This window comes from Tachypleus tridentatus, chromosome 9, assembly GCF_004210375.1.
Source record: "Tachypleus tridentatus isolate NWPU-2018 chromosome 9, ASM421037v1, whole genome shotgun sequence".
Taxonomy (NCBI): domain Eukaryota; kingdom Metazoa; phylum Arthropoda; class Merostomata; order Xiphosura; family Limulidae; genus Tachypleus; species Tachypleus tridentatus.
This window is the reverse complement of record NC_134833.1, coordinates 118,659,447-118,684,949: the sequence shown is the minus strand read 5'-3', so window position 1 is coordinate 118,684,949 and position 25,503 is coordinate 118,659,447. Positions and strand designations below refer to the sequence as shown.

Here is a 25,503-nt window from a genome sequence, read left to right as displayed (position 1 = left end):
AGTCCTTGGTGATGAATGGGGTCCAGCATCTTTAAGGCGAGGGTCTGGCAGAGCCATAGACCATTGATCCATAATCGAGTTTCAATCTAATAAGAGCACAATATACCTTTAACATTGAACAGCGATCTGCCCCCCAACTGGTAGAAGAGAGAACACGGAGGATGTTCAGTGCTCTTGTGCATTTGACCTGAAGCTGCTTTAAGTGTGGTATAAAGGTCAGTTTACGATCAAAGACAAGCCCCAAGAACTTGGTCTCCGGGACCACTGGCAGCAAAACTTCACTGATATGAAGTTCAGGGTCAGGGTGAATACCCCGTCGACGGCAAAAGTGCATGCATACAGTTTTGGAGAGAGAGAAATTAAAGCCGTTCGCCAGAGTCCACTTCCGTACACAATTGAGGGCAGTTTGTAGTTGCCGCTCAATATATCTCATGTTTGACGACTGACATGAGATATGAAAGTCGTCGACATACAGCCCATTCGCAACAGTGAGAGGGAGTTGTTCAGTGATGGCATTTATCTTTATACTGAAAAGTGTAACACTCAATACACAGCCTTGAGGGACTCCAAGTTCCTGTACAAAAGAACGGAAAGTGTCGAACCCACACAAACTTGGAATCTCCTGTCCATTAAAAATTTTTTAATAAACATGGGTAGATGGCCACGTAACCCATATGTATGGAGGTCTCGCAAAACGCCATACCTCCATGTTGTGTCGTAAGCCTTCTCTATGTCAAAGAATATTGATACAAGATGTTGGCGGTTGAGAAAGGCTTCTCTGATAGATGTTTCAAGACAATTAGGTGGTCTGTGGTGGAGTGCTGTCGATGAAACCCACACTGGGTGGGCGAGAGGAGGTTGTTTGATTCAAGGAACCAAACAAGATGAGCATTAACCATCCTTTCTAATGTCTTACAGAGACAGCTCGTCAAAGCAATTGGATGGTAGTTTGAAGGAATCTTGGGATCTTTCCCTGGCTTAGAAAAGGTAAAATAATAGCCTGGGCCAGGCATCAGGAAAACATTCTCCTGCCAGATCCGTTGAAAACAATCAGAAGGACATCAAGAGAAGCAGGAGATAGATGGTGCAGCATGTCATAATGAATATCATCAGGTCCAACAGACGTACTGGCAGACCGATGAAGGGCCATTTTTAGTTCCACCAGGGTAAAGGGACAATTATAGTCAAAGAAACAGTCAGTTCGAAAGGAAAGAGGTGATCGCTCTGCCCGAGTCTTGATGGCCAGGAAGGTGGAGGAACAAGCAGAAGTGCTAGATACCCGCAAAAGCTTTCACCTAGAGTGTTAGCGATATTCAACATCAGTCACCTCCTGACCATCAGAGAGTAAGATCGAGAGGGGACAGAATTGTAGTGCCCATTAACCTTTCAATCCTGTCCCATATGATCTTGGAACTGGTGGTAGAAGATATGCTGGTTGTGAACTTAATCCAAGATTCCTTCTGGCTTTGATGTCTTACCCACCAAGCATGTGCACGGCCCGTTGGAAAGCAACCCGCTTTGAAAGTGTGGGATATCTACGAAAAGTACCCCAGGCCCGCTTTTGAGCCTTTCGTGCTAAGTGGCAAGCAGGATTCCACCACGGACGAGGATATCGTGGAAAACGTGTCGAGGTTTTAGGAATACACCGAGCAGCTGCATGTGTAATACAGTCAGTTACCGCTGCTACACAGTCGTCTATTGATGGCTGATTTATGATGGCAGGATCAAGTTCTGAGAGCAGTGAAAGTAGACCAGTCTGCCTGATCCAGCTTCCACCGGGCATGCGGGTAGGGTGGCATCAACCACGCCAGTCTCTCTCAAAAGGATCGGAAAATGATCACTGTCTAGTGGATTACTGTCAACCCTCCATGAAAATGGGAGAATAATGAAGGGGAGCAAACTGAGAGATCAATAGCGTAAAGGACTGACTAGGTGCATGAAAGTAAGTGGAAGAACCAGTATTGAAAAGAGAAAGATTATGATCAGAGAGCATCCGCTCTACAGATCGCCCTCCCATCAATAATAGCACTTCCCAGAGGGATGATGTCCATTAAAATCTCCTAGGATTAGAAACGGAGATGGCAACTGTTCAACGAGAGCATCAAGATCTGATTGATCATATGTCTCTCAGGGACAGGTACAGAGAACAAACAGTGATGGTATGACCCAAGGAAACACGGATGGCTACAGCCTCCAAGGGTGTGTTGAGTGACAAAGACAGGGTGGGCACGTGTTGAACAACCAACAGTGCCACCCCTCCATGTACTCGACCATCACACAACCTGTCATTTCTGTACAGAGAAAACTGCCGAATGGAGACAGTATCAGCAGTTTTGAGAAATGTTTCTTTTAAAGAAAGACAAACAGGATGGTAGGAAGCAATCAGCGTTTTGATATCATCCAGATTAGAACGTAAACCTCGACAGTTCCATTGTATCAAGGTGGCCATTTTTAAGAAGGGGTAGGTGAAGTGGCTGAAGAACCCTTCGGTTTATGACCACGTCTTTTTTCTTTACTGTCTTTAGTTGGAGGAGGTCTATCAACCTCCATGGATCCTGCTCTGGGTCGGGTGGGCAGGTTTTTGTTATTGGAAGGGGAATCCAGTGACTGAGGACGCGAACGAATAATTGTTTTGTCTCTTGTGGTGGGAGAAAAAGATGTATCAGAAGAAATTACTGTATTTGAAACTGAAGGACGTGGATCTTGAGGTTTGTTGGAAGGTATGGGAGGAACAGAGATGGGTGTGGAAGTCGATTCATCAACCTTTTTAACCACAGAGGTCAAAAGGCTTTTCATTTGTTTTGAAAACGATTCTCTTGGAGGCACAGAGAGATCTGTCTGCACTCCCACTGTAGTTGTGGAATGAAGTGCAGCAGCATATGTCCGAGATGGAGTTGTGGACAGCAATTTCGAGCCTCAGGATAACTAATGTTATGTGTCGTTTTCAAACGCTGCACCTCTTTTTCCTCCAACCATTTTGGGCAAGAATGAAAGTAAGAGGGGTGAGAACCATTGCAGTTTACGCAATGTGGGTTCATGCCACAGTCATAGGCATCGTGGCCCTTGCCTCCACAACGAGCACATGTCAGGGAACCACGACAAGATATCTTTGAGTGGCGAATCTCTGACATTGGAAGCATCGAAGAGGGTTTGGTATGTATGGCTGAACCCTGCAATGAGATAACCTGCCTTGATGTGGCAGGTGCACGTGGTAAAGTAAATGTTAAAACGAGGGTATTTGTTGGCAGTGTAACTCCATCTTTGCGAGTGGAGATGCGCCTTACTGCAGAAACTCCTTGAGTGGAGAGACCAGCGAGAATCTCTGACTCGAACGTTCTTCAAATCCTTTCAACAATAACTCCTCGTGAAGAATTCAAGGTAGCATGGGGTGTAACCTCAATAGGTATATCCCCAATTGCCTTTGAATTCAAGAGGAGTTCACTGTGTTGGGATGTGGATATTTCAACCAATATGTCACCAGATCGAAGTTTCTTTACTGACTTTGGAGAGCCAGCAAGTCCCTCTAGTCTCTTTTGAATAAAAAAGGGGGACATTTGCCCTAAAGATTTTTCCAAAGAGAATGTAATATAAGAAAATGAGGTGCGTGTGTTACTGATGTTGAAGATTGCTGTTCTGAGTATTCAAGACGTGGTCGCTACCCATTGACTGTTTTTTTACAATTTTATTTAAATTTTTTGAGGATCCATAGGAAAAGAAAAATTTCGGTACCCACTGACCCCACCCACCATGGAGCCCTACAAGGGGACGCACTACAAAGTCATGCAAGGACAATGCAGCAACGCCAGGGTTTCGTGAGCACTATACCCAAACACCAGCATCAGGCACAATGTCCACAACACCCATTGAGAACTTCCAACACTGGTACTTGGTTGACTCTAGCCCAAGTGGACCAGCCGATTGACCCAAGGGAGGCCACTCAAAGGCCGCCCGTCTACAGGAATTGAGGCCAAAGTGGTGTGTTAGGGTTGGTCCCCTCAACCACCAGGATCCTCTCCTCCCTTCACGGGTCGCCACGCACGGCAAACACGTGGGTGGATGTTTAGATCCCAGAGAAGGTAACCAAATAGAACAGAACCTTCCCTGGGAGGTCCCCTCACCACGTACAAGAATCCACACCGAGGGGTGTGCATATAGAAAGTAGCATAAGTAGAGAAAAGCTATTTGTGAGAGGAGGTAAGATATTGTATTAGAATTAAAATATGCATTTAAAAATCCTACTAATTACTTTATAAAGTTTTAGCCCTTGTTTAAACTGAATGTATTTTTAAATTGTTCATACTTGAAAGTAAAAAAAAAATTTCCAGCACAAAAAAACAAATAATAATTTTACTATTTCCTCAAGGAATAAAAAAATTGGGGTAACAAAATATTTCACTACTTTTGTTGTGCATACAAACAGCCTTACTTGTTTCAAGTTTTTATGCTATGATGGTAGCAGAGATTTTAAAAGCAAATATATCATCTGTTTATCTACTAGATTGTAACAGTTCAAAAAAGCACCTTAGTCTTTAGGTCTAGGAACAAGTACAAAGCTAAGAAAAGTATCACTTATTTGTACCATTATGGAAAATTTTTGGAGATATTCTGTTGAAGTTTGATATGCTCTTTCTGGGTCACTTGGTTACATTGATTAACATCAAGGGTTAGAGAAACTGTGCATGACACCATTTTCAGCTGTTTAGTCACTTCACCAGGTTTTAATACTTTGAATATTTTTTTAAAAAAACTAGTATCAGAACATTTGGTTGTGCTGGAATTAATAATTGTTCATAGGGTAACACAATCTCCCAGCTTTGATCATCTCACAATTATGTTTAATGCAAGTATTTTGTCTGGTATAACCCTAAGGGGTCCTGAATCATGAAGTCAATTAAAATTGAATACACAAAAATAAATAGTTTTATGCTGTGATCTATAAAGAATTTGTATGTCAAATTTTATTTACATTAAGTAAGTTAATAGATTTAACTGAATATGTTTTTTTTTTTAACTTTACATATGTCAGACATATAAATCTAGGGAGTTAGCTACAGAACTGAAACAATAATGCATTCCCATGTGAAACGTATTTGTAGATAGAGACATAAAAGAGCATTACATATTAACCATATAATAAATTTATTTTCAATTCAAATATTAATGTTATTGGAATTAGATTAGTTCATTTTGGGTTTATGTCATCTGGAAATCTACACTCTAGTTATCATAAATCTCAATGTTATTGATGTCATAATATCCTGTGTTGTAATGGTTTTATTTAAAAAATGTGTAATTCTAAGAACTTATGAGTGAAAGTAAAAATTATGTAACAATATGACAAGCATACTATATATGCTACATCAGGACTCTTAAGGCCAGCCAGGATATGAAAGACATAATAGTGGTTGAGATACTACATTATCGAATTGAATGAACAACAGTTACAATGTGAACTAGATTTAATAGCTGAAATGCAATTTTCATCAATCTTTACAGATAAATCATTTACAAATTAGAATTAGGGTAAGGATTAATAACAAAATATGTTATTTATTTGAACATCAATTGTCAGTTGTCATGCAGTCACAGTGTCAATAGTAGAAGACTACATTAGTAACTCTAAGAATTTATGAATGAAAGTAAAGAACAACATAAAATAATATATCAACCATACTATATCTGATATATCTAGTTTGAAGCTACTACACCAAGGAAACTTTTCAAAACCCTGAACTCACTGTTAAACAAATCTTTATTAAACCACTCTGTAACTGATTATGCAAACATTTAAATAACAGTCATAACATACCAAGAGGGCTATTTTTACAGGCAAACAAAACTACATTTTAGGAAACATAAATATTAATTTCTTAAGCTAGTAGTGTTTATTCCTATTTTGATTAAACAAATACTTCATGATGCCATCATAACTAATTCTATTATAAAAAATTTGAAAGACATTCCCATGTCTTTGTCAAACATACAATGTAGATAAATAAGTGATAACAATGAATATTTTGTAAAAGTTGAAAATGTGATAACAATATTTATCTTGTAAAATGTCATAACTAAAAGTACACAACACACTTACGATGTAAGAAGCAATCGTACTTAAAACATCTGCGACAGAAGAGTGTGTGGAAAGAATGCATACTCTGTTCTCTCATAACTGACTGGGCATTAGGTCCATCAATGTTTGCTGTACACTCAGGTGGAAGAACATTTGGGTCTTTTTTCTCTCTTAGGTCTCTGTACCTGTGCAGGGAAATTCATGGTATCTTTGGTTATACATTAGTGACTAAGAAAGAAAAAAAATTGAAATACATTAAACCTTAACACCTCCACAACCTTTGAAGTTTCATTTGAAATTGTGCAGTGCTATAACACTGGAAGTTTCATATGAAATGAAACTAAATATAGATATTAGACCAATTAAGGTTAGAAATAAAGCTTGGCAGTAAAATGTGAACACAAAAAATTATAATTAATCCTCAGATATACTTTAAGCTCTGGAAAATCAACCCTTTGACTTCAATTTATTCTGCATTCAGAAAGTTGACAGCAGACAAGTTAAATTTTTTACTACCCTTCTGTGTCATCATACATTGTAAACATTACAATGGACAAAGGTTATCTTAAATAAGCAAAACCTGAAGACGTTATATTAGTACTTAAAAAAAGATCATTACCTGTGACCATAAAATATCAGAATGCTGAATTATATGCTTCAGTAAAAATAAACATTTATTCACATGTACATAATAATTATAATATACATATTATTTGTTCAAATATTATTTTCCCAAATTTAATTTAAAAGAACATAAAAAAGTGAGTGTTGTATTTTTGGGGAGCAATTCTATTCTGGATTAGTGACCTTTATTCAAACCACCATTGAGCTACCAACTCTTTTTTCTTTGCTTAATAAATACAAAATACACACTATCTGAGGAAACTGCTCAAGTTAAATCACATGTCTTGACAACAGACAATTTAACTGATATCCAATGGCATTGTAAAATTTAAGAACATCATGTTCACCACTCTAGGAGCTTTTTTTTTTTTTTCAAGCTATTCTCAAACCATTATTGAGGTAAAGAAACCAATCTATAACTGATCTTTTTGGTAACAACTTAAATAAAATGGGCCCTGCTGTGACTGACAATATTTGCAACATTAAATCTGCCTGAGATGTTCTCTTGAAGAAGTATCTCCACTTGTTGTCTTCAGTTGTTTGGAATGCAGATTATATTTACTGTCTGAATATTTCTTAAGCATCCACCAAGTATTACCAAGACTTTGTTAAAATGTAACTAGAATTTCAAGTTTTCCACCATTTTCTCAGCTTTCACTTGAATATTAAAGTAAATTAAAGTTGGAAATCACAGAGAATGCTGTGTTATTATCTGAAGACTCCAATGAATAGTAACAATATGCTGCATTCACATACTTTTTCTACCAGGGTATGCTTGCAAAGAATGATAATGAATGAAGAAACTGATAGGATTATATCTAATGTAGGCAATAGCTTAGATTTAAGTCCAATGTATGACTGATCTATTGCAACCTGTTTCCCTTTGCAATCAATGGCATGAAGGTAACATATCTGAAAACTGTGGAGTGACATATTCTGGAAAATGGACAAAAAAATTTAACAAGTTGCTTCAACATTTTATACACCAAAGCAACAAAAAATAAATACAGAGTTTTTTTCAAATAGTATAAAATTATATGTATACTTTGTATATTTATTAGCAAAGCTACTTGACTAAATATTGTGAGAAGAGCCTTGCCAAAGATAAACAATCTAAACAATGAATCAGATATTCACACTTGCTAAAACCTTTGTAATATACATCCTGCAGATGTTATGAAATAAACTGATCAGCAAATACAAATTAAAAAAATCACCTGGGATTTTGTTAAGCTTGTTCATACTAATATGGTTACAAGCATATTGTAAGAGCTGCCAGTTCTTATGAGTTGCAGCCTACATTCTTAACAATTAATCAACTGCATGTGAACAAAACTTGAAAGTTTTCAGCTCTATCAAAACTAAAGAGAAACAAATTGATGGTTTAAAGAACAGATGGGTCAAGTAGAAAAAGATGAAGAACTTGAAAACTTTGTACCATATGACTCTACAACTCAAGTCTATTAGTATTATACTATATACACATTATTTGTATTTAGTATTAATAGTCTATACTCATGTATGCAAAAATAAAGACCATTTGATTTCACTTTTTTAAATTTTAACATGTGTTATAAAAATCGAGTTATTTCCACTACTGATAAGATCTATAGAAACAGTTCAATCACATCAATGTAAAACAAAATGCATAAATCAAATTCTGTATTTACAACCATTATACAGTATTCTGTTAAACTGTTAGATGTGAAACTTTTATGTAAAACAAGACAAAACTAGAATTCAAAGCAATCTTATGCATTGCAATAAGAGTTTCTACTTTCATGAAATCAGTTTAAAATAAAAATTTCAAAAGAAAATGTAAAAATCGAATTATAAATTTTACCTTCTGCACATTAAAGCAAATATAATTAAATTAAAATGAGTAAAAGTTTTCCTTCATAATTTAATCTTGGCTCTAAGTCTAGGGCTAAAAATTACAAAATCAAAAGCAAATCATAAAATAACACTAGATGACAAAAAAAATCAGCTACTGGAAAAAAACTCATATGATTCAATGTAATTTGATGTTGCTGATTCCAAAAGCATAGTCATCGTTTGTCCATCACATCTACTCTTTTGAGTTGTTGTAAAATCTCAATATTTTATCAGCACTATGTGAAATACTATGGAATCGACTCAGTACAATAGATTTACAGTCATGTGAAAAAGTTAGGATACCCTATGAAAGCCTGTGTATTTTTGTAACAATTTTGAACATATAGATATTTAATCTCAATTTTAACAATAGTGAGAGATTATAGAAATATAACTAAACAATTAAAACTGAAGAAAATACTATTCAAGATCTTCTGTAAATGTAATTCTACAAAAATGCATATTCTAATTGAGGAAAAAGTTAGGACACCCTGCCCCCTAATAGCTAGTGTTACCCCCTTTGGCTGAAATAACTGCAGTGAGACGCTTTTTGTAGCCATCTACCAGTCTCTGACATCGGTCTGAAGAAAGTTTGCCCCACTCCTCAATGCAGAATTCTTTCAGCTGTGAGATGTTTGAGGGGTTTCTTGCATGTACAGCTCGTTTCAAGTCACCCCATAGCATTTCAATGGGATTAAGATCTGGGCTTTGACTCGACCATTCCAGGACTCTCCATTTCTTAGTTTTCAGCCAGTCCTTGGTGGATTTACAGGTATGTTTTGGGTCATTGTTGTGTTGCAGAGTCCAGTTCAGCTTCAGCTTTAATTTTCTTACAGGAGGTTTCACATGTTCCTCAAGCACCCTCTGATACACAGTAAAATTCATGGTAGATTCTATGATTGTGAGCTGTCCACATCCTGCTGCAGCAAAGCAGCCCCAAACCATGACATTTCCACCTCCATGCTTCACAGTTGGTATGAGATTCTTTTCCTGGAATGTTGTATTTGGTTTACAGCAAACATGTCCACTGTTCTGGTGTCCAAATAATTCAATTTTGGACTCATCTGTCCAAAGAACATTATTCCAGAAGTCCCGCCTGCATTCTCTGTGGCAAACTTCAGTCTGGCTTTGATGTTTCTCTTAGAGAGCAAAGGTTTCCTCCTTGCACACTTCCCATGCAAGTTAAACTTGTGCAGTCTCTTTCTGATTGTAGAGGCATGCACTTTCACATCAACAGTAGCCAGAGCCTGCTGTAGGTCCTGTGATGACATGTTAGGGTGTTTGGAGACCTCTTTTAACATCTTGCAGTCTGCTCTCAAGGTGAACTTGTTTGGATGGCAAGACCTGTGCATGTTGGCAGTTGTTTTGAAAGCCCTCCACTTGTTGACTATTTTCCGGACAGTGGAATGGTTGGTTTCAAAATCCTTTGGGATCTTTTTAAATCCCTTACCATACTCATAAGCTGCTACAATTTTCTTTCTGAAGGCCTCAGACAGCTCTTTTGCTCTCTCAATGGTGCTCACTCTCACTTCAACAGTCAGGAGCACACCAAACTAATGTCTTAGGTTTAAATTGGGCAAGCCTCATTCAAAATGCTGAGTAACAATCTTCTAATCATGTGCACCTGGTGTGATACACTTGTGTGTTAGATGAGCCATTTTAAGTGGGAATAAATGTGAGGGTGTTCTAACATTTTCCTCAGTTAGAATATGCATTTTTGTAGAATTACATTTACAGAAGATCTTGAAAAGTCTTTTCTTCAGTTTCAATTGTTTAGTTATATTCATATAATCTCTCACTATTGTTAAAATCAAGATTAAATATCTATATATCCAAAAATGTTACAAAAATACACAGGCTTTCATAGGGTGTCCTAACTTTTTCACATGTCTGTATGCTGTGAAACTAAGTTTACTCAGACAGTTTAATTGGTAAAAGGCATACATTTTTGACAACTTCAAATACTAACTATACTGTATTAGTGCAAAATTCCAAATATACTGCTCACCTATGCTGTTTGTTTTTGATACAATTGTAGCAAATTGCACCAATTTTGCTTCATTCCCACACTCACCTGTTCCACCCCACAATCATGAAGCCCTTACTTGCTCAGTCCCTCAACTAAGCATAAAAGAGGTAAATTCAGATGCCTCTTTCTCACTCAGTTGGCCACTTTACCTTGCTCTGAACTTCGTCAAAACAAAGTCTGATCTTCTTCCTCCCCCCATATCCACAATACAATCAAATTCTGCAAAACTTTGTTTTTAAATATTTTGAACTCTAGTTCTGTAAACATAAATTCTTTTATAATTTCTATAAAATCATTTGAAATGCTGGCTGCTTTCAGTTCAAGTAATGTTCAAAAGTGCAAAAATCACACAAAGTTTATGCTACAATTGTGGAAGTATATTATAGCACATTGTTACTAAGGAAGAACATTACACATGAGGTAAAGATAGTTTACTACCATCATTTTGGGTGTACAGTTAGTGACCAAGAAAAACATTGAGCTACACATGTGTGTTGAACAGTCTGCATATCTGGCTTGACATAGTGGCTGAATAAGAAGAGAACAAATATGTCATTTACATTTCCCATGATATGGTGTGGGCTCAAAGATCATCTAACTGACTGTTATTTTTGCATGACCAATTTTTCTGGATATTCAGACAAAACTAAACAAGACATTAAATATCCAGATATTGCATTCACAATGAAACCAGTATTTCACAGAGATTGTCTTCCAGTGTTACACGCACCAGCAAATTCAAAAACAAAGTTATCTTGCAAAGAAGATAAGGATCCATCACCACCTAATAATTCTATTTCTGTGGCACTTCAATATAAACTCCCTCATCTGATCACAAAAAGAGAGCAAAATGATCTGATCAGTGACTTGTCTCTACCAAAGCAACATGGGGAACTTATTGGTTCTCATTTACAACAATGGAATTTATGAACTTCAGGAAATAGACTTTCAATTATCAAAGTCTCCATCAGTTTTGTTTCTAACTAGTGCTTGCAAGATACTTTGTGTATCTATACAACTGTTGATACACTAATGGAAGAATTAGGATATGTATGTAATCTTCAAGAAAGGACATTTACTGACTCATCTAAAGTGCATCTGAAAGCTGTACTTTTGTGTAATAAGAACAATTAGCTGTCAATTCCTACTGCTCGTGCTGTGAACATAAAAGCATGTAGGTTATGTTTGAGACCATCAAATTATGATCACCATAGATGGAACATTCATGGTGATCTAAAAGTTATTGAATTCCTGGAATTTTCAATTAATAAATAAATTATTAAGGAAAAAGTTATTTTCATGATATATAAGAATATTTTGAATAAATCTACCATAACCAAAAGAACTTGATGTGATAAGTAATTTTCAACTTGATTTTTAGAATTTACATCATCAAATTACTCATAAACAATTGCATGTTTTTTATGGAATAGAGAAAAACATCTTTGTTGCCCACTAATATACTGTTAATCTCAAATTATTTTAGAAAATCTTGTATTTACTTTATGTATCTCTATATTTAACAGATGAACAGAATAGTGTCTGCCTAGTAATATCATATGCTAAGTTAAGAATGTCTGTCTCCAAATACATGAATATATCAGTGTCTATGCTTAACAATACAAAATACTAATAAAAGAACACTAATGTGCACTAATGTTACAACAAACAAAAAAAGCAGATATCTGTATAGCACTACAACATGTAACAGACTAAAGCATGCTGCTGCAGAGTCAAACAAAAAAAGACAATTTATTAAACTGTAATAACAACAGAAATCCAAAGACAACTTTTAAACAATTGGAAGTTCCTATTTTCTTAAACTGATAATGTATTTCTGATAGATATATATCACAAAACACTTTCTTGACTTACACCTTCTTCTACTAGAACACATTTTTGCTCACCAATAGCCCTGACACTCCCATTTATCTTTGCATACGAACAATGGAAGATGGAAAGGTGCATCAAGGGACATTATAAGATGATGGATCTGATGGGAAGAAAATATGAAAAAAGCAACAATCATCATAGGGAAGAGGAAGTAAAATGCCAAGCAAATTATTAACAAATTCAACCTGAAAAGGTAAAGATTTCATGGAAGAAACAAATGGATTAGGAAACTATGGAAGGGAGCAGCATGTGTCATATAAAATTGGAAAGCTCTGACTGGGAAAATGAAGTGGGTGGGATTGAAACAGTAACAAAGATGGGAAATGGAAAAAAGGGAAAAAGGTGTAAGGGAATAAGTACCCTTTCAAGCAGCTAAACTCTTGGGCACAAAGGACCAATCAGGAAGAAGAAAAACACAGGAACTAAAAAAACAAAACCATGACAAACATTAATTGCAAAAACATCAGAACAACAATGCTCACATGTGAACCAGAGCAAGAACAGTGACTTGAAGGAAAGATAACATAACAAACATGAAAATATGGAGGGAAAGGGCATGGTATTAATCAGGAAGGGAAGATGAGAAAAGGAGAAGGCAAAACTGTCATGGATGAAGGATAAACTAGATGGAAAATGAAGTTACACATGAGACAGGTATCAAGGACCATTTGTTCAACAAAGAATGTCAACACAGCAATGTTTGCTGAAGAAAATGTAAACAAAATAATGTCTGCATACACTAAAAATAATAACTTAGTGCCTCCTTGGTTTGGGTAGAAACTGGTGCATCTAGGCCATGACTGCTTGGACTGACAAGTTTACAGTACCATAAACTGGTGTCCACCCTATGTTTAAAAAAAATGTATTTTATTAATTAAAAGTTACAGTTTAAATGCCAAAAGCTAATGAAGGGTTAGCAGCCAATAAGTTTAATACCTGTGTTAATCATGGAAGAATTAAGACATATGTGAAAACCAAATCTGTAGTTTATGTGATTTCTATTTTATTATTACCTACAATAACCACTTGTTATCTTGGTAACTGATAGAAATAAGTCTTGTTATTCACCTTTTCCTGATACATATCATGGGGATTATAAAACCTTGTTAGCATGACACAAGCAAGTGAAACAGACTTGAAAATCACAATTATAGTGATCCTCTATACTCAGAATCTTGCAATATAAATAACTGAAATGAGTTTATCACAGACATATTGGTAGTAGACAGTGAGAATCTGCAAACGTTTCTTCTGAAATTTGCACTATAAATTTCTTCTAGTGCCTAACAAACTAAAACACTAACCAGGGTTAATTTCAAGCACTTAATTTAGGGAAAAAAAGTAATTAATTGTATTGTGTCAGGTCACAGGTAAAAGGCCATGTCATCATGTTTATTGTCTTGGATTTAAACTTTTATTCAGCTACTATTTTACAAATTTATGTCACTAAATTTGGTATAAAACTGTAGATTGTAATTCAAAATTTTATAAGTTATTTCAACATTGATTTTTGAGTGCCATGTGGTATGATGAATGTAGCACTGGTTCAAATTGGATGTTTATGATGTCAAAATACAGTCTATAATCTTGCATGAATTAGAAACATAAATTACTGATACTTAAAAGCTAGAACATAAAGTGAAAAGTTGCTATCTTTTCTACATGATGAGATATAACTAATATACTGAATCAAACATAGCAGCCCCTGCTTACCTCCTTCAATTTTTGGAAACAGTCCCTTATATATACTTAATTGTATATATATATGACATGTGAATAACTAACCAAAAGCTCAGAATATCCATAAGCAATTTTCCCAGCCATTTTCAAAAATGACAGCATAATTTCTTTTTCTTGTGATAAACACTCGTGTTGATAAGTTGAGTCTTTAGCCTCTGGAAGTTCTTTTTTTTTGACCCAGATACAGCTTTGTTACTAAACTTAGTAAATTATAATTGATTTCTGTGGTATTGATATAGTAATGTATTATTTTTTGGTTATTCAAATGTATGTATAAAACCTAAAAAATTATTTCCTTTTTCATCCTCCACATGCAAACCTTCTTAATGCTTAGCAACCTATGACAAGGAGCAATGGAGTATAAAGGCTGTAACTTGAAGAGATAATTGTTTGTTTTACTTCTTTCTTTACTGTTCTATGTTTTAATATAAATAAGTTTAAAATCTTGTTTGTAAACAGTAACAATGTATATACAAATATAACGTATTATAATTAAAATTTTATTGTATTTTACAAAATACTAGTCCACTAAAACACAGCCAAGACAGGGAAGACTAAAGGTCAGTTTCATATTTTTGGATACGGCAACACAAGTGCACATATGAAGCATCACTATAACTTCTGTCTTAGCCAGCAATGATTGAAAGGTCAATATAATAAAAATAATAAATATATAATGTTATGACACTTAAGCTATTTAGATTAAATATTTGTGTATCAGTTATAATTTGTAGTCATTCTATAAATAAAAAAACCATAATTTATACTTACTTCCTAATTTTGTATGGTGGTTACAAGATTGGTCAAGTCTATCTAGCACATAAAGAGATTTTGATTTGATAGTCAAAATAACAAATAAAATAGAAATTTTTTCTTGAAAAACATTTGATATTTACCTGGAGGTTATAAAGTTTTTGCATGTGAAATAAAGTTTTAATGCATAAAAGTATTTTTAATCTTAAAATGAAAATTACTCTACAACATTCTGAAAGAAAAAAAAATACCAGAAAATATTTAAATGAAATATTTTAATACTTAATTTAAAAACCTGATATGAAAACCTTGTAATATTTACTAATAACCTGCAAAATTTGTAGAAATATGTGTACTTTATCAAAAAAGTATAGTATAATTACTCTCATGGATAGTTTCATGGTTACCAGCTGGGTGAATTACACCCAGCCCATAATAAAAGGGTTAATGATAATGCCCTTGAAATGTGAAATTTTAAGAAATTCAAAAATCATATGATATTTCATTTTATACGTAACTGTTTCTCATCATAATTTAGACATCTATCAAAGAAGAAAGAATAGAAACACGTATAATAAGCCTTTTGATTCATAAGTTCTGATTAGAACATCAATTTGTGAAAAATCTTCCTCAATATAATACTTAAAAAGTTTTATTTTTATTAAACAGTATTATTATTACTATTATTACCAATAAAAAACAAACTTATCTGCAATGGTATTTATCACACAACATTTAATACTGAAGGTGAGTAGGTGAATATAGGTACTGTATAAATAATAATACTGATGAACACTTCTTGGTATTTCCTGTATACACTAAGTGTACAACTAATAATATAATTTACAAATATATACAAGGCTATTCAAATAATGTAGGATACTTGAAGACATAAAAGTTAAAAACTTTTTGGTACAATTTCTATTTCATAAAATGAAACTTAAAAAACAACTGTTAAAAGTAGCTAGCTTATCATAAGGATTGTAAAAAATCCAAGGAAAACTAACTGATATGGTACATGTGAGAAAAACAAATATGAGAATATATATGCAAAACTTGTTTTAAACACTTAAAATGCATAAGTGCATAAGTCAAAAACACCAAAAAAGACAAAAAATGAGAGTCTCCTTACTTCTCACGAAGTTCAGATGGAGATCCTTTATCAGGAAAGACAGAAGAAATGGCTGCAAATATGATATCTGGAATTTCAGCTGCAGATCTCTTATCACCCAAAAAATCTAAACAGAACATTAGAATAAAGTACAGATTTATTATGCATTTGTTTCTTTCAATAACAAAAACTAAGGATTTAGTTATGTTCTCAACTATAGTTTCTTTAACTTTTTAAGATATTCATTCAAAATGCTTAGCTGCACTGCACATAGTTTCAAATATTACAAGCTTCTGAGGCTAAAATTGCAACATATGTAACATTTTGCTTCCTAACTTTCACTCTAAGTCTCAGGGATGTGATAGTATTTATAACCACATTTGCAGAATCTATGTGCATGTTAACATTTAGTTACTTCATATAACAGAAATTATACCACAAAATCTATGAAACACCGACATATTTGCTGAACCACATTTGAAAAAACACCAAATGGTTTTCAGTCAAACTTAACACCATTCATCATAGTTCTGTCAAAATCATCATAAAAATTAACAGCACATCTGTAGCAGCATCACACTAAATGTTTCTTAATAATTTAGAATTCTTAAATTGTACTTAATAATGCAAAAACTGAAAGCACATCTAATGTTTTAAATTAATTTTAAGATTTTGCTTGTTAAGTCACATAAAAAATAATGTTGTGATGGTAGTAATGTTCAGTATGTCACATATTAAAATATCAGATGTAGATTATGTCATTTACTGTGTATTGTATCCGAACTTCTGATCTGTGTAATGCATTTAAATGCAAGTCTCTATACCTAATGTTTTTTAGTTAACTTAGAACAATGTTTGATGAGTTATGAATTAATATACATATTTCAGAGTAAAAACTAGTCACTGAAAATTACATCAGTCTCAAAGTTGTCAATTTTTTCACTTTAAGACTCAAAATAACTGGTTTTTTTAGATTGAAATGTTAAACATGAAACTGAGTCCACTTGAAATGTGAAAATAAAATAAAGTCTGGAAAACTAATTGTCAGCAGTATTTTTTTGTCTCTCCTTTCTTTCTCTTCAGTTAAACAGGATATCTCACACAGGTAAAAGAACAAACATAATACTCTTCATATGAATTGTACGTCTAGATATTTTTTGTAAAATTACTATTACTTACCCTTTTAATCTTCTTGTTATGGGTAGGTCAGAGTGTGCATGTCATGACCTTTTTGACAAATTACATTTAAACTTTAATATCAAGGTATATAAATGAACTTGGCATCTAAAGTATATAATTAACCACATTTTAATACCATATAAATGTGAAGTTCTTAATTTTATAAGGAACAAATTTTTGACATTTATTCTTTAGATCTTACCCCTTCTATAATATACTTATCACCCTTCTCTAAAGTACAGATTTAATGTAAATTACTCATTATAATATAAATATTACTAGCACAACGTAATTTTATATCTTTTAGACTTCTTTGTATACAGAATCATAAACTAGAAAATCAGACCCAACTGTCACATTCTCTCTTTCACAAATTGTCAACAGTTCTCTGTGACACTTTATGCTAAATTATTTACAACCAACAGAAAGCCAGAGTTTTAACTTACTGAATGACATACATGCTACATTGTTTTAAACAGAGAATATTTCCAATTTCATCTTCAGTTTCAAACTTTATCTTGCAGAGTTCATATCGAGCAGCTACGGAAATTTATTCAAGCTCCTTTTGTCTTTGTTAGAAAGTCAGTTAAGTCATAATAGTTACTGGACATTGTTTGCTTTGTATGCGTTACTATTTTTTTGCTCTGAAGTGTATTATTTAAGGAAATAAAAAAATTACTCAGTGTACTAGTACCACCATTATAAAAAGTAGATACAAATTTCATTAGCAACCAGCAGCAAAAGAATAAAAGATAAAAGTATTACATTTCTTGTTTTTCGTATATATTTTAAGCTTATTTTTTATAAAAGTAACTAAAATATAAAGATAAAAAACTTATTGGGTTAGAAAGGTAAAATATTGAAAATTCTTCACAAGCAGTTCATGAATTATATTGTTCAGTATTGTAAAGTAAGCTACATGTTTGCAGAATGATTTATAACTTGTGTGGCAGGGTTATTAGTTAAACATTGTTCGAAGGACAATGGAACAAAAAAGTACAAATAAATGTAGACGGTTATAATTTTTAAGCTGTTTAGGATAAACAATTAGTTTTCTATTACAATCAGTAATCATTTTAGAGAGAAAAAAAAAAGGTGATTCAGATTTATTAGTTACAAGGTCAATAAAAATTGATTGAGTCAATGTAGTCTCAGGGTACATAAAATACTAGACAAAATACAAAGTTTGACTGGAAAAACAGAACAAAAATGTTTCGTACTAATTTAGGAGATTTTAGAGGTTACACAAATGAAGAAATGTATCTTTATTATTATTAACACAAAAACCACTTTACATTTTGGACAGTTAATATTCTGATTTCATATGTTCATGGATAAATCTTTAGTAAAAACATTTAACAAAAAAAAAAAGATTGTTCATCTACAAAATAATCTTAATGCTTATTAAAAGCTCTTCAAATTTCATGGAGATACATAAAACATATTAGAAGTTTTAGTATGGAAACTGACAGTTACTTTGTGGTTACAAGGTTTATCACATCGCCCTGCCCAAACACATATGGAAAGAAAGGGTTAAACATTGATTCTATTTTTTCAAAAATGGGTTTTTAATCCAACACAGAAGAGACATGCTACTTACTTTGCCCTGACTGTTCTCCATCAACAGAACTACTTCTTGAAATTGGTTTTCTTGGCAAAATTTTGAGATCAGGCAGTTTGTCTTTATCAGACTTCTCTTTCTTGTCAGTATTATTTTCTGTATCTCCATAGGCTTGTAATGCCTGAACTAACTCTACAAAAATTTCATCATTTATGAATCTACATTCCCTATCTCCATGAACTTTGCCATCATAGTTTTTTAGAAGTTCTTCTATAAAAGTTCCATCTTGATCCAGAACCTCATCTCCCATGTATGGAATATTATGTAGCACTGTTTCATCTTCAACCTGACATGTAACAAAAGAAGAACAAAGAAATTAAAAACATAACAATTTCAAATCTATAATGGACTCAAACAATTTAGAGGGCCAAGCTAACAATATCATAATTCTACAAAAGCCTGAGATGTAAGTCATAGTTAAAAAATATTGAAAAAAAAAATATTACAAGTAACACAAAAGTTGACATTATCTCAAACTAAAAATGTATTTCAGATAAATACTTACCTCCCCTAAGAAAATAGCTTTTTTTATTAGTATTGCTCTCTATCAGCAAAAATTTTCAATTCTCATCACTAGCCATCCACCTCCTGCTTCTGCATATCCATATGCAAATGATTATGCAGCGGTTATCCTTCAATAAGAGCGTGACACAGCCCTGATCATAACCAGTGCCCTCTCCACAGTTGCACTCATTAATCATTTCAATGTTCATCAGAAGCCTACACCACTTATCACCAGAAGTGAGGAGGCTGGGTTGGAAATGTAAAAGGAGGTAAATATCTATCGAAAAAGCACTTTCAGCTCAGGAAAATGTTATTTCAAATCCAATATCTTACATCCATTTAGGAACTGTGTATCAGCATCAATTGCAAAAATCACAGGATACTGCTAGCCTCAATCCAATAATATGAAAAATAGAGATTTTGAGGAAAAGTGATACAAGGAACACAAAGACAAAGGTTCAAATGGAGTGAGAGTGTGAAGAACAACACTGAGATTTCAATCTGGGATAAAAGGGAAGGGGAAAATGAACAACATGAGAGATTGGAAGACAAAGGTAAACTCAGTAAATGTGAATGTGCAAGATAAAGCATCTCAATAGCTGACAACTGAGAAATCTGTCAGTTCCCTATTGAAAAGGCAAGTGGAAAATGCAGTTAACTGTGGTATGGATCTACCCAGCAGAGTGACTACCAGTGGAAAGTATACCATTTATGATGATAAACCAGTAGAAGAGATCCAGTAAGTTCTCATCTACCCTGTTACTTGACAATACAATACATTACTGTGGAATTGTTGGATTGGATCATCATTGAATGTTTTTTAACATAAAACAAGAAGTGAAGCAGAGCACAATAAATTCCAAGCAACTCCAAGAAATTGATAGAGTGGGATGATTTAGCCAGTGTTCAATGACCCAAAATCTCTGAGTGTTGAGATATGCATCCAATCCAAAAGGGATGCATCCGTAAAAAACTGACAATCCAGTCAAGCAGATGGAAGAGGAACTCTGGTGGTAATATAATGGTCCAATCTAACTACCAGGCAAAGTCTGCCTGCAGAAGGGAAGGGAAGGTAAGCAGAACACCTAAGGTATCCAAAATGAGGCTTCTCTTTTTGAATAACACTCTCTAAAGATGGGACATATGGGTGTGACCAAGTGAAATGAGAGCTTCAATGGAAGCCCACACCTATAAAGGAGCTAGGTTTGCATGTGCATAGGAGAGAGACTGGCCAATACACTGGGAATGAGACATTCCATGTTCTGTAAATGAAGGGGAAAAGGGTGGGCCCAACTGATGAGAGAATTGAAAAATACACCCAGGTGAATCAGATATTGTGTGGGTGTGAGAAATGACATCTCTTCTGTAGTGAGCTAACCCATTCCAGTAGCCTCTCAAAGAATAAACTGAGTATTAACAGCATAATTGACCTGAGAGGAAGCCAAAAGTAGTCAGTTGTCATGTAATGGTGGAAAGGAAGGCTTCTGGTCTGAGCCAGTCAAGCAAACAGCTTGACTACTTGGCAGAAGGCCAAATGGGAGAGCTCAAAACAAATAAACAAGCCCCTGTGAAACAAAAATGCTGGGATGCCTGGGAGATTAACCTTCATCATTCACAACCTAGGAGTGAAAATGCACTGGAGGATGAAGTAGCACTCCATTGTAAGTTTTGGCATGACAAGGACACAGTTCAAGGAATATAAGTCTATAACTAGTTGCCAATCTCACATCTTATTGGTTACTATTAACAGACAAGAGTAAAACCTCTGGTTAAGAAGGTTCCCCAAGTTCAAGGGCCTCTTTCAAAGTAAATCCTGAACCACCTCCAGTAGATGTTGGTAAGAAACAGAATCTTTTGTTGGAGGTAAGACAAAGCAGAAAAGGAGAGGAAGTAAAGGATCAAACCCTCTGAAAGAACCTGTATGACCATTGTAATGGTGTCCATATACATTGAAAATGGAAACACCTAGCCTCCACTGGCCCTGACTGAAGGACAGAATCCTCTGAAATGCCTTCAAGTAACAACTCAACTGTGAATGGATGAAGAACAAGAAGCTAGGACTGGCAGGGGTTTTGTGGGAGGGATAAGCTTTAGACACAGAAACATTAGGAAATGATTGGACTAGATGTGAGACTAACATGGATAATAAATTATGCAGATGAGAAGATTCAACTTGGGCCTCCATTAAATTGAGAAAACCCTCAAACACTTTTTCACATAAAAAAGATGTCATGCACAAGTTGTGCAGGAAAGTAGCATCCCAACATATAGGGTCCCAATAGCATATAAGCCATATCTGAAGAGCCAAGGCCAAAGATAAAAGGTGTCCCATTGAAGTAAACAAAAGACTGTGAACAATATCCAAAAACCCTTCAAAAAACAAGTGAATTGTCTGATTCAGCAAGTTCATATTCAATAATACACAAAGAATTGTGGACAACATCATTGTGATACGGGAAAGTTGATGCTGTAAGAAATTCACTGATGCATTAGGATTCAAATCCTATAATGTAATGAGAGATTCCAAATGTTGGAAATTAAGATAAAAAAAGTAAGAGCAATGAAATGCATAACCACAATATTCAGATGTACCAGGCAGATGGGGCATACTAATCTCCTACTTAAGTTGATTCCCAAAATGCTGGACATGATGAACTTGAACATCAGGTGAGAGAGGAAACATGAAATATTGGCCCTGTCAGATACATCAGGAGCAGGAATGACAGGATATTCCTCATGTGGAGGTGAAAAATGCATGAACATTGACATTTCTCTTCAAATAACTGCCATCATGTCCTTGAACAATAATTGAGTACCCAACCCAGCAGTAGCACTGAGCAAACTTATAGCAGCAGTAACAGCTGTAGTAGGCATAACAATCTGAAACTGCAAATGCCTAGTGAAAATTCCAAACTAGAAGCAAATGAAAACAAAAAGTTGAAAAAGTAACTTTTCACAATTAAAAAAAAAACATGAAGAAATTAAAGAAATAATAAAGAAAAACTAAGTCTGTAGTATAAAGGAAAATGATGACAAATTTGCGAGTAAAAACAAACACACCTGTACATTACTACTACCAATCAAGAAGTGATTAATGAATGCAAATATAGAGAGAGCATTGGTTACAAAAGGGGTTGTGTTGAGCTCATATTGGTGAATAGTTGCTGCACAATCAGTTACATGTGGATATTCAGAAGCAAAAGGTAGAAGGCTAGTGGTAAACATTGAAAATTTGTGCCTATAGAGGGCAGTAATAATTGAGTAAACCTATTTTGTGACAGGGGAAAATAACATATTTCAAAAGATCACTCCTCAAATCACTTTACTGAGAATGTTTTTTCTCATAGACAACAATTTATAACAATTCTAAATTTGATCTAACTTAAACCTTGGGTCAAAATTACATAAATTCAAACAACCACACAACATTTTGTTGATATGTAGTGTGTTATTCTGGAACAAAACAGCAGAATGTTGCAGAATCTATGTCTTTAGTTTGATATGGTGAAAGCTATGATATACATTACTCATTTCATGTATGAAAATGACCTGAAGCCCTGGTATAGTGTGTGGCACCCAATGTTTTCCCAGTTTAAATTATTTAAAGACACTGAATAGTATGATCACTGACAATGTTTCATGAGAGGAGAAAGCTCTTAATGTGAAATCATTATTCCAATAAATTTTCAAATGAGGTACTGCAAGTTCTTTCACATTAATATCTTAATACATAAAGCAAAATTTAAAATTATATAACCCTTACCTAAAGTAAACATAGCTTAAAAGTATAACATTTAAGGTGAAGTTACACATAATTAATTCAATTACATCATCAACAAACACTTTTAGATTTTATTAGCATTTTGACAAATCATTAACCACATTGTCTAGTCATCAAGTACTAGTTACAATGTGAGCGTTTTCTTATAGCAAGGTCACATCTGGCAATCTACCAAATCCACCAAAATTCAAAAACTTATTGCTGTGACCCTTGCTGGTGGGACAGCAATAAGTTTTTGAATTTTGGTGGATTTGGTAGATTGCCAGATGTGACCTTGCTATAAGAAAACGCTCACATTTTATTAACAGGGCCCCTGTTAATAAAAATAACAAGCTTAAAACATAATAAAGCTTGCCAAAAACTATTATAAAATCAAAAACTGATTTAATAATGAATAATTATTCAAGGGATACCTCAAGAGATGTAGTAAGTGTTAAAGTTTGCTTTTTAGACACGAAACATTATTATAAGTTTAGTTTTGGTCATATTAGAAGCCATTTCATGACTCTTAATGCTGTTCATGATTAATTAACTTCCTTTTATTATAAAGCTGTAAAAAGAAAATGTTAGGTTCTGGTTTCTTCATAAGTAAATTTTTTGACAATTAGAAATATAAATGGAGTCCTGCATCAGTGTTTTTTTTCTTTAATTCATAGATTCATTCCTAAATATAGAAAAAAAAATAGTAACAAAAAATAAATGGTTAATGTAGCTATTTTCTGCTGTCTTAGAACAGTTTTTGGTCAAAATGTTATTTGTGTAAAAAAACAACACTAAATGTCTGCTTTTTGGTTGTCATCTAGCTATAACCAAATTCAGGCATTTTGTTATATCAAATCATATTTTGTGAAAAATTATTTTAAGAAAAACAAGATTATTCTCAATAGGTCCCTATGTTAAGTTTATTAATTGTAGACTTTTAAAGTTTGCATTTAACTTAAGATTTTAGTTTTTACATTTGTGAGAATGTTCATCAATCTTGAATGGTGAAACTTTCTCTAATGAAGCTGCCAGAGAAAAACTCCCATTGTTGAATACCAGTTACACACAAGCATTTAATATCACAAAAAACCTCAAGTTACAGAGAACAATAATGATTAATATATTTAAAGTATCAAATAAAAAGTTTAAGTAATTATTTAATCTACTAATTAGAACTAAGAGAGACTCACTTCTTAGTAAAGTTTGAAATTGAATCCCAAATGCTCTTTCTTATGTGATTCTAAACATACTGATATTTCTTTTTGTAAAGGCTTTCTAATTATGTAAATATCTTTATTTAAGAAAAATGAAAATAATCTGACAACTTTTGATTCCTAAGGAATAAAAATTTTTATGGGAAAATTAAAACATCAAAACTAAGCTGAAACAAACCGTATCAAAAATAACATAAATTAGACATAACTTATTTTTTACCAGTAAAGGTTATCCTTTCAAATACCTAAATTTTCTTTCTCTCAAAACATACCAATAACATTCAAGGAAGCTATGATTCATAGCATTTTATTTGCAGTTAAAACTAAGAGAAAGTTTCAAATTTTTAATTGTTTGTTTTCAAAAACACAACAATTTTTTTTTATTTTACTTTCCAATTGTAACTAGTTGCAACCATATAACTGTTTTACAGTAAATCAATAATCTCTCTCCAAATACTTCATTCTCATTCTATTTTGTTTCTGTATCAGATATCAAAAAACAAACAAACAAATTTGTTGGAGAGGTTAATATAATACATTTGGCAGTGGATATGCTGCAGTTTAAAGTAAAGACAACTAAAAACTTATTTGACACATTATTATTAAGTAAAGTTTCTCCAAGGTGAATTATATTTTTGAAGTTACTGGCAATGTGCAAAGTACATAAGAAGCAGTTATAATATAAAAACCCAATAAATTAATGACTAAACAGTGCACAAAATATGACATTGTGCATTATTAGAATAATATTCTTGAGCCAAAAAAAGAAAAATGCATACATTATAAAAGTACAAATTCTTACTACTATTGTGTAAATTCTCTCTCATGTTTAAAACCAATGACTGACCACCCAAAATGATAACACATATTTACTATAAAGACTATGTAAATTCATCCGTTTTACCAAAAGTCATAAATCAGTATATAAAATAAGAACTTATGATATTTAAAGACCAAGAAGATTAGCTAGCTTAAGCATCTGCCCCATAGAAAAAGATTGGTGTTAAAATCTCACATGATACTTTAAGGTAGCACTGACCTTTAAACATGAGCAAATTTATATGATGTGGAAACACTTGTTATAACCTTCAGGTTGAGTACAAAATGCAATCTCTAAAAATTACACT

At 33.7% G+C, this 25,503-nt stretch overlaps 1 protein-coding gene across 5 annotated transcripts in view; it reads right to left on the bottom strand.

Moving 5' to 3' along the window:
- LOC143226178 (histone-lysine N-methyltransferase EZH2-like) overlaps window positions 1-25,503 on the bottom strand; it is a 79,378-nt gene that overhangs the window by 37,507 nt on the left and 16,368 nt on the right. For all 5 annotated transcript variants that reach the window (XM_076456777.1, XM_076456780.1, XM_076456781.1 and 2 more), the window contains exons 5-7: window positions 18,875-19,181; window positions 16,117-16,222; window positions 6,092-6,255 (exon numbers count right to left, since the gene is read on the bottom strand). In XM_076456777.1, the coding sequence (XP_076312892.1) occupies window positions 6,092-6,255; window positions 16,117-16,222; window positions 18,875-19,181 (577 nt within the window). The remainder of the gene's footprint in view (window positions 1-6,091; window positions 6,256-16,116; window positions 16,223-18,874; window positions 19,182-25,503) is intronic.